Raw genomic sequence first — 10928 nt, 5'->3', positions numbered from 1 at the left:
AAGATTGCGGTTTATGGGTCCCACCCTACTTGGACTTCAAATGCCTCTCGCATAAAGATTGCGGTTTATGGGTCCCACCCTACTTGGACTTCAAATGCCTCTCGCATCAAGATTGCGGTTTATGGGTCCCAGCCTACTTGGACTTTAAATGCCTCTCGCATCAAGATTGCGTTTATGGGTCCCGCCCTACTTGGACTTTAAACGCCTCTCGCATCAAGATTGCGATTTATGGGTCCCAGCCTACTTGGACTTTAAATGCCTCTCGCATAAAGATTGCGGTTTATGGGTCCCAGCCTACTTGGACTTTAAACGCCTCTCGCATAAAGATTGCGGTTTATGGGTCCCACCCTACTTGGACTTCAAATGCCTCTCGCATCAAGATTGCGGTTTATGGGTCCCAGCCTACTTGGACTTTAAATGCCTCTCGCATCAAGATTGCAGTTTATGGGTCCCAGCCTACTTGGACTTTAAATGCCTCTCGCATCGTTTATGGGTCCCAGCCTACTTGGACTTCAAATGCCTCTCGCATAAAGATTGCGGTTTATGGGTCCCACCCTACTTGGACTTCAAATGCCTCTCGCATCAAGATTGCGGTTTATGGGTCCCAGCCTACTTGGACTTTAAATGCCTCTCGCATCAAGATTGCGGTTTATGGGTCCCAGCCTACTTGGACTTTAAACGCCTCTCGCATCAAGATTGCGGTTTATGGGTCCCAGCCTACTTGGACTTCAAACGCCTCTCGCATAAAGATTGCGGTTTATGGGTCCCACCCTACTTGGACTTCAAACGCCTCTCGCATAAAGATTGCGGTTTATGGGTCCCACCCTACTTGGACTTCAAATGCCTCTCGCATCAAGATTGCGGTTTATGGGTCCCAGCCTACTTGGACTTGAAATGCCTCTCGCATCAAGATTGCGGTTTATGGGTCCCAGCCTACTTGGACTTGAAATGCCTCTCGCATCAAGATTGCGTTTATGGGTCCCGCCCTACTTGGACTTTAAATGCCTCTCGCATCAAGATTGCGGTTTATGGGTCCCAGCCTACTTGGACTTTAAATGCCTCTCGCATCAAGATTGCGGTTTATGGGTCCCAGCCTACTTGGACTTTAAATGCCTCTCGCATCAAGATTGCGGTTTATGGGTCCCGCCCTACTTGGACTTCAAACGCCTCTAATTTAATTGATAAATACATTGGCGCCGCTCCTCAGTCTTTGCCCCGAGTTCCTTGCCTTTGGCGACGACTCGAATTGCAGTTGGGGAAACCAGGAGATTTTATTTTTAAAATAAATCCCGAAGTAGAAATTGACGGCGCCCTCGCTGACTTGGATCCGGGCTGACGCAGCATCGCTCGGCCACTGGGCAGGGTTTGGAGGCCGTGGATTGCGTGAATGCGGGGCGCGTTGCGCACGTCCGCGAAGGGGAGGAGGGAGCCTCTCATTGTGCGGCCGGCCGCGGGCCGTGTCGACATGGAGCGCCGAGCGTGATCTCACCGGGAAGAGAGCTTGAGAGGCGAGCGAGAAAACCCAGATCGAGGAGCAGGATGATCTACGTGATCCTGCTGTCCGCACTGGCCGGGGCTCTGGGGGTCGTGGCGCTGCAGGTTTGGTTCCTGTACAGGAGCAAAGCCGAGGCGGTCCCCCGGCATGTGCAGTACGTGAAGCCCGTGGTCGAGCCCTCGCTGAAGGACTATCTCAGCGGCAGCAAGGAGCCTCCTGCTGCCCCGGAGCCCAGGGGCTCCGCGCCCGGGACCGGCAAGCCGGAGAGCTGCCACTTTCTCAACGCCATCTTCCTGTTCCTCTTTCGGGAGCTCCGCGACACCCCGATCGTCCGCCACTGGCTGACCAAGAAGATCAAAGTGGAGTTCGAGGAGCTGCTTCAGACCAAGACGGCGGGCCGGCTGCTGGAAGGGCTGAGGCTGCGCGACGTCTCGCTGGGCAACGCGCTGCCGGTGCTGCGGAGCGCGCGGCTGCGGCAGCCCGTCTCGCCCGAGGACGAAGCCGGCGCCGGCGTGGTTCTTCCCGACGAGCTCAACTTCGAAGTGGAGCTCGAGTACCACGGGGGCTTCCACCTGGCCATCGACGTCGACCTGGTCTTCGGCAAGTCGGCCTACCTCTTCGTCAAGATGCGGAAGGTGGCGGGCCGCCTGAGGCTTCAGTTCACCCGGCGCCCCTTCACCCACTGGTCGTTCGCCTTCGTGGACGACCCTTTCATCGACTTCGAGGTGAGGTCGCAGTTCGAGGGCCGGCCGATGCCGCAACTCACCTCCATCATCGTCAACCAGCTCAAGCGGGTCATCAAGCGCAAGCACACCTTGCCCAACTACAAGATCAGGTAAGCAAGGAGCCGCCGCCACCCGAGTCACAGCACGAACTCGCCAGACAAGCCCCTGCTGCGGGGGAGCCCTGTCGCCAAGGCATGCCGGTCCTCCCTCGGCACGGGCTTGCGCGATAAAGTGCCAAGGCATGGTGCTGCCTTTCTTTATGGGTCCAAACGCCTCTCGCGTAAAGATTGCGGTTTATGGGTCCTACCCTACTTGGAGTTCAAATGCCTCTCGCGTAAAGATTGCGGTTTATGGGTCCTACCCTACTTGGAGTTCAAATGCCTCTCGCGTAAAGATTGCGGTTTATGGGTCCTACCCTACTTGGAGTTCAAATGCCTCTCGCGTAAAGATTGCGGTTTATGGGTCCTACCCTACTTGGAGTTCAAATGCCTCTCGCGTAAAGATTGCGGTTTATGGGTCCTACCCTACTTGGAGTTCAAATGCCTCTCGCGTAAAGATTGCGGTTTATGGGTCCTACCCTACTTGGAGTTCAAATGCCTCTCGCGTAAAGATTGCGGTTTATGGGTCCTACCCTACTTGGAGTTCAAATGCCTCTCGCGTAAAGATTGCGGTTTATGGGTCCTACCCTACTTGGAGTTCAAATGCCTCTCGCGTAAAGATTGCGGTTTATGGGTCCTACCCTACTTGGAGTTCAAATGCCTCTCGCGTAAAGATTGCGGTTTATGGGTCCTACCCTACTTGGAGTTCAAATGCCTCTCGCGTAAAGATTGCGGTTTATGGGTCCTACCCTACTTGGAGTTCAAATGCCTCTCGCGTAAAGATTGCGGTTTATGGGTCCCACCCTACTTGGAGTTCAAATGCCTCTCGCGTAAAGATTGCGGTTTATGGGTCCCACCCTACTTGGAGTTCAAATGCCTCTCGCGTAAAGATTGCGGTTTATGGGTCCTACCCTACTTGGAGTTCAAATGCCTCTCGCGTAAAGATTGCGGTTTATGGGTCCTACCCTACTTGGAGTTCAAATGCCTCTCGCGTAAAGATTGCGGTTTATGGGTCCTACCCTACTTGGAGTTCAAATGCCTCTCGCGTAAAGATTGCGGTTTATGGGTCCTACCCTACTTGGAGTTCAAATGCCTCTCGCGTAAAGATTGCGGTTTATGGGTCCTACCCTACTTGGAGTTCAAATGCCTCTCGCGTAAAGATTGCGGTTTATGGGTCCTACCCTACTTGGAGTTCAAATGCCTCTCGCGTAAAGATTGCGGTTTATGGGTCCCACCCTACTTGGAGTTCAAATGCCTCTCGCGTAAAGATTGCGGTTTATGGGTCCCACCCTACTTGGAGTTCAAATGCCTCTCGCGTAAAGATTGCGGTTTATGGGTCCTACCCTACTTGGAGTTCAAATGCCTCTCGCGTAAAGATTGCGGTTTATGGGTCCTACCCTACTTGGAGTTCAAATGCCTCTCGCGTAAAGATTGCGGTTTATGGGTCCTACCCTACTTGGAGTTCAAATGCCTCTCGCGTAAAGATTGCGGTTTATGGGTCCTACCCTACTTGGAGTTCAAATGCCTCTCGCATAAAGATTGCGGTTTATGGGTCCTACCCTACTTGGAGTTCAAATGCCTCTCGCGTAAAGATTGCGGTTTATGGGTCCTACCCTACTTGGAATTCAAATGCCTCTCGCGTAAAGATTGCGGTTTATGGGTCCTACCCTACTTGGAGTTCAAATGCCTCTCGCGTAAAGATTGCGGTTTATGGGTCCTACCCTACTTGGAGTTCAAATGCCTCTCGCGTAAAGATTGCGGTTTATGGGTCCTACCCTACTTTGATTTCAAATGCCTCTCACATAAAGATTGCGATTTATGGGCTCACCCTACTTTGACAAAATGCCTCTCGTATAAAGATTGCGGTTTATGCATCCCACATAAGTGGTATCCATTTATCCTCAGAGAACATGCCTGACCTCACTGACCACCTCTTTGGTTTGGCCTGTGGACCAGGCCGAATGACCTGGTCATGCAATCTGAATGGGATCCACGTGCACGTGTCCACCAACTGACAGTGCCAGGCAGAGGGAAAATAAACCGATAAGGTGCAAAGTCAGGGGGCCCTTAAACCAGTCCCTGATTGAGTTTGAAGAGTCTGATGGTGGAGGGGTAGCAGTGGTGCGAGTCTTGTTTCCCTGATGTGAGAACAGAGCGTGGTTTGGGTGATGTGCATCCTTGCTTCTCTCTGACGGCAAGGTTCCCCGGAGATCTTCTCGATGATGGGGGAGGTTTTTGCTTGTGATGGCCCTTTCTGTGTCCACTACGTTTTGCAGAGCTTTCCACTCCAGGAATTGGGGTCTCCGCTGTGATGCACTTGAGGCTGCAGCAAGTGGTCATTCTGCCTTGCTCGCAGGGCGAAAAAGAATCTCAGGGCTGTATGTGATGTCACATATGTACTCTGACAATAAATCTGAACTTGGAAATAGTTGGATATGTTGTTCCTTGCTGTCCTCATAATATTGTTTTCACAATCAGAACTTATTGTCATGAACATGTCATGAAATTTGTTCTTTTGTGGCCACATTACAGAGCAAAACATGGAGATAAATGACATTTCAAGAAATTATAGATCGTGCAAGAAAATAGGTTAAAGTAAGGTAGTGCCTGTGCTTCATTGTCCATTCAGTAATCTGATGGCAGAGGGGGAAGATGTGCTGCTGGGTTTCAGGCTCCTGTACCTCTTTCCTGATGTTCACAGTGTGAAGAGGGTGTCCGTGATGCCACTGCTGAGTTAACAACTCTCTGGAGTTTTTTCCCCCGTCCTGTGCATTGGCAACTCTGTTAGTCAGTCTTGCTATGTGGTTCACTACCCAGGGAGTATTATGTACTCGTCTCCAGGATGGGTAGGATTTCTCCCTAAACATTGAAACATGATTGATGAGTAACCTGTGTAGAGTTATCACAGGTGGGGAAATGTTTGTCAGGTAATGGATACCTGATCTTGTTTCTTCTTTTCTGCTTGAATACTGGAAGATTGTGAATGGATAAAGATAGAATACTTGAAAGTAGATGAGCTCCAATCCTCTTGAGGTCATGATGAATCTGATGTAATGTGGGGCTGCCTATTGGCACAAAGGCCCCATTCTAGTACCTAAGCTGTGAAGGAGAAGCAGATTCTTGGTGCAAAGTGACAGAACTGAGGAAGATTACTTCATGAATTAGGCCTCTCTAAACTTAAAAAAAACCCTAATTTTCTGTGAATGACATTGACAGGCAGCAAAAAGCAAAGCTGAAACAACAGTGTTGGGCAGATTGAGAAAGATGCAGCATCAGAATTGTGAAGAGCACGTTTTTCTGTAGATGTTGTGAAGTAATTCTTCATAACATAGCGCTTGAATAGGATGTCAGTCAGTCAGCTGAAGTCAAGCCAGGAATCATTCAATAATTAGAGAGCACCTGTGAATGGTGAGACAAGCAGTTTTAATGCTGCCTTTTCCAGTCTTATGACCTTGGTGCATTGCTTTCACAAGTAAATTTCCAACAAGAATATTGTATAAAAGACTCATGAAAACTGCAGATGTTGATTCTGGAACAGAGAGGTTTGTGGGGGTGGGGGTGGGAGAGAGACTCAACAGATCAATCAGCATCCATGGAGAGAAATAAACACCCAATGTTTCAGGTCAAGACCCTTTCTTGAGACTATTGTATGTTTGCACAGAATCAGCCACCTCTGAACACTGGTGCAATGGGGCATCCCCAGGTACTTGGATTCAGATCAAGGCTACATTGAAGTTGTAAGGTTCCTTCGAGGTTATTTGGCTAGAATTAAAACATCAACAAATAGTACGTGATTTTAATACCAATCTGTGACATTTTCATGTGCGCATACCTTGCACATTTTATTTGGACATCACCATCCGGTTGTATCCTTCCATTTCTAAAGGGAGCTTCAGAAGTTCTGGATTTTCATGTGGACCTTTAGGAAATTTGTTTTTCTTGATTTAGGGTGAACCACATTTTGAGGGACCCTTGGCTTCTCAATAATTTCAACATGCCTTTCTGACACAACAGGATATCGACATGTGAGGTGTAAAAATATTGCACTGGTGAAGGAGAGGTGAGGGGATTTGTCTCAAGTCGTAGTGCAAAATGAGAGGTAGCAAATCAGTCTAATTAGGTACACAGCACCTTGATTTCTTAAAGAGTTGAAGATGTTCCATTGCCAATTTTCTTTATTATCTGAGACAGACTTCATCCTCTCTAAATATGAGGTAGTTATGTCAAACACTTTAATTTTAGATTTTTTTTTCAGTTTAATCGGAACACGTGCTCTTCTCAAATCCACTATCTTAGAAAGAATGGATTGAATTTATTGTGTTTGCTTACATCTTACACATGGAGTATCTTTTTTTGCTTTCCCTGCTGCCTGTCGTTTAATGTTGCATGACTGGGCACTTTATTGCTTGTTTTATATAAATGTACAATTCTAGAGTGGAATGCCAGAAAATTCAACTTTGTGTAGATGAAAATCACAAACACATTTTGTTTATTTCCAGAAGAGTTAACAACATATATTACTGTTGTATTCTCATTTTGGTGCAGGATATTTGAACACCCTCCCAGTGTATTTCTTGTATCCAGTTCTGCCAAATGACTAAAATGTGTCTCTGGTGAAATTTTTTTTCCAACCACTTTTGTCTGAATCATGATTGGTGCTGTTCACTCACAGAAAAATCGTATTTGAATAAGACCAGAAGCGAAACTAAATTTTATCTAAAGGGTTAGAGACACCTCTTCTGAATAATGGAAATTTGCCAATTACTCCTGGATTCTCTGATCCCTGCTTCTATAGCCTCGCGTGACTTCAGTAGATTTTCTGCTTAAAGGTAGGTGACCAGAAATACCAGCAGAAATTCTTGATAAATACATGAAATGGAGAAAAGCATTTAATTAAGAATTATAAATTTTAAACTTTATTTAAAAAAAAAAATTTGAACAGATAGCATGGAAACAGGCCCATCTAGCCCATGAACTGATGCCACCCAAATACCCCAATTAACCTACAACTCCATATGTTTTGAAGGTGGGGGGACAGCAGAGCACCCGGAGGAAACCTACGCAGACACGGGGAGAATGTACAAACTCCTTACGGACAATGGCAGATTCAAAACTGGGTTGCTGGTGTTGAAATAGCATTGTAATAAGTGGCATCCAAAACTATATTTACATTTCCTGGTAGCTCTGACCATGGGAGGCAACCTTTACAGGTCACATCATGATACAACCAGCGCTCCCAGTTACTGGGAGGGTTGGCAGAATCCTCCCAGAAGGCAGAGGGACCAGCAATTGATTCAAGTGAAAATGTTGCAGGAAGCAGCTTCCTTGAGATAAGGGCACTTTTATGGCCAGGAGATTGCAGAATGCCTGTGAAATTGTGTGTCCTCTATAGATGTCTGAACCTTCTGGAATGAGGTGGAATGACTTATCCTGTTGCGAATACAAACATTCTATTGATCAAAAACATTGAATGATGTCCATTTAACCGGTGGAATTATTTGTTACTTCTGTATCCTAGCTTGGAACACTAAATGGCATGTTATCAGCAGTTACTGATTGCAAAGATCCGTAGGCAAGGCTCCCGAGAGCTGTGAATGATCCTGTCTTTGACTTGACTTTGAGAACAGTGTAGTGGCTTGTGTTTGTTTGCTGGTGGAAAACATGATTTATCTGTGACCTCTGAAAAGCATAAGTACACACAAGCCTTTGCACTGCTCCCAAAGTCAGCATTACCTTCACTTGTAAATCTTGCCTATCACTCTATCAAGGACATCGACATGAGGTGGTGCCTTAAAAAAGGAGCCTCTATCCTCAAAGACCCCCACCACCTAGGCTATGCCCTCTTCACTCTGTTACCATCAGGGAAAAGGTACAGGAGCCTAAAGACGAGCACTTTGCGGCACAAGGACCGCTTCTTCCCCATTGCCATCAGATTCCTGAATAATCAATGAACCAAGACACTGTCTTACTTTTTGTGCACTCTTGTTATTATTATTTTATTTTTTACAGTAATATTGTAAGATGCTTATAAGACGTATATTTACACTATGAACACTTGTTCATGACAATAAGTCCTGATTCTGATTCTGACCCAATGTCACCTTTATACTTAGTCATCTTGTATCTCCAATACCTTTAAGCAATTTTGAAGTTCTTCATATCAGTTGTTGCATGACTAAATTAACCAAAAGATTCTTGTAATTATTATTGCACATAATGGCAAGGAGACAATTTAACACTTCCTCATCGAGCCCTGAAACCTCCATTCTACCCAAATACATCTTGTGGAATATCCTACTGAAGTGCATTTGAAAATCAAACTCTTGCATCAATCAGGTCATCTCTGCTCTGTCCCTGATTCCCAGTCTTTTTCATGTACTTATCACAGGAGAGTCGCAATTGCACAGGTACAGATATTTAACAGTGTAAATACATTTTCCATTGTCTGGTCCCTGGAGAAATTGGGTTCATGGAAAAAATAAAATCAACAAGTACACTCTGGGATATTTTTAGATATTCAATTTTGATGTGGAGTGATCCCTTCTGCTCTCTTCTGAATGGGAAGCCCTGCATAATTATTACATTGCTCTTTATCCTTCTGCATGTAAATTAGTGTTTTTTTTTCAAAGAAAAGACCAATCTGCTGGAATGACTCAAGCAGCATCTCTACGGGAATAAAAAGAACTGTTGATGTTTTGGGTTGAAAGCCTTAATCAATGGTGTGGATGAAGGTTTTTTGACCCAAAATGTTGACAATTTTTTTCCCTCCCCCCCCCCCCCCCCCTCACTCCCGTTGCTGCCAACAGATTGTTGTTTGCTCCAGATTGCATCGCCAACAGTCTCTTGTGCCCTCCTAAATTAGAGTTTATACTTGGTGCAGAGTATTTAAAATCAGATTGCAGCATACTTTGAATACTCTGACCAGCCTTGTCACAAATTCCATCCCCTCTTTTGAGCTGAGGTGCATTTATTCTACTAAGCTTTTTGTGTCACTGTACAAAGGCTCAGCCAGTGAACCAGGCATGGGGGAGGGTGAGAAGTGTGGCAGCAATTTCCTTGGGCTTCTCGGGTTTAAAAATAGCTTACTACATCAGGAACATTTCTGGTAGTTACTGTAGAAAGCAGAAGTTCATGTTGTTTAAGATGTATTTAATTTCATGATTCAGTCACAAGTAATAAAATATTTATGATTGCACAGTGTGGGCTTGGTTTGAGTCTACCCTAGCTCTACCCCAGATCGATTTAGTTAAATATATGCTAAGTTCAGAACAAAAAGTTAAGAATTACTGTTTGTATGGCATTGAAAAGGATGTTAGTTGGTTTGATGTATGTCATTGAAGCTCCCAGTGGCCACCCATTTTAATTCCCTGTCCCATTCCCTTGCCGATGTGCCTGTCCATGATCTCGTACACTGCCAGACTGAGACCCACCTGCATATCTTCCATCTGGGCACACTTCAACCAGATGACATTAACACCGACTTCTCCTGCTTCCGTTAACTCCCCGCACCTTCTTTCCCCATTGCCGTCCCCCAGCTCTGGTTTATCTCTTTCTCTCCCTCTCCTTTCACAGAGCCAAAATCAATTCTTACCTCTCCTCTTATCATATCAATTAACACCTTTTATTGGCCTGGATTCCTCCCCCCAGCCAGCCTTGTCTTTATTCTGATGCCTTTCTGTCCTTTGCTTGAAGAAAGGCGCAGGCCTGAAACGTCAGTAATATATTTTTACCTCCTATGGATGCTGTAAGACCAGCTGAGTTACTCCAGCATTTCTGTGTGCTTTTATGACAATCATCTGCAGACTTTAGTGTTTCATCTAATAAACATAGAACAATACTCAAATTATCCTTCTTGAACATGGGTGCAACATTAGCTTCTCTCCAGTCCTCTTGGACCTCTCTTGCCACAATTGAGGATAATCCATATCTTTGTCAAGACTCCAGCAGGCTTTTCACTTGCCTTTTTCAATAACTTGGAATACAAATGACTGTTGCTGGGGAGGGAAGGATATCAACTGGGACTCCCAATTCCATTTTGTCTCCACACCGGAGATGATTGTTTGCTAGGGTAATAAATAGGCAGAGGGAACTTGCCTTCCATGGTTAAAGATACCATCACGACTCACAGCTTGAGTGGTTCCTGAGGTGAAGTGCTAGAAGGGTGCCAGGCTAAAAGGGGAGAGGTACAAGGGGAACATTAGGGGGAAATTTTTCTCTCCGAGTGATGTAGTGAATGCAGATTCAGTCTTGAGTTTTAAAAATAAATTGGATAAATACATGGATAGGAGAGGTCTGAAGGGTTATGGAATGAGAGCAGGTCAGTGGGACTTGCTAGTTTTATTGGTTGACACAGACCAGAAGGGTGGAATGGCCTGTTTTTCTGTGCTGAAATGTTCTATATCATTTTGTCTCAAGGCATACAGAATCAGAATTTGTTGTCATGAACATGTCACAAAATGTGTTGTTTTGCAGCAGTATTTCAGTGCAAATATTCCAATAAAATTGTAGATACATTTAAAAAATCAATAAATTAGTGCAAAAATAGGAGAAAGTGAGGTAGTGTCTGTGCTTGATTGTCCATTCGAAAATCTGATGGCAGAGGGGAAGAAG

At 45.7% G+C, this 10928-nt stretch overlaps 1 protein-coding gene across 1 annotated transcript in view; it reads left to right on the top strand.

Moving 5' to 3' along the window:
• The first annotated feature begins 1294 nt into the window (after positions 1 to 1294).
• pdzd8 (PDZ domain containing 8) overlaps positions 1295 to 10928 on the top strand; it is a 150177-nt gene continuing 140543 nt past the window's right edge. Inside the window, exon 1 of the mRNA XM_069900039.1 lies at positions 1295 to 2330. Coding sequence (XP_069756140.1) covers positions 1540 to 2330 — 791 coding nt within the window. The 5' untranslated portion in view covers positions 1295 to 1539. The remainder of the gene's footprint in view (positions 2331 to 10928) is intronic.

The sequence above is a fragment of the Narcine bancroftii genome, chromosome 10 (assembly GCF_036971445.1).
Source record: "Narcine bancroftii isolate sNarBan1 chromosome 10, sNarBan1.hap1, whole genome shotgun sequence".
NCBI lineage: Eukaryota > Metazoa > Chordata > Chondrichthyes > Torpediniformes > Narcinidae > Narcine > Narcine bancroftii.
Note: the sequence above shows the minus strand (reverse complement) of the source record. Positions and strands in the feature narration are given on the sequence as shown.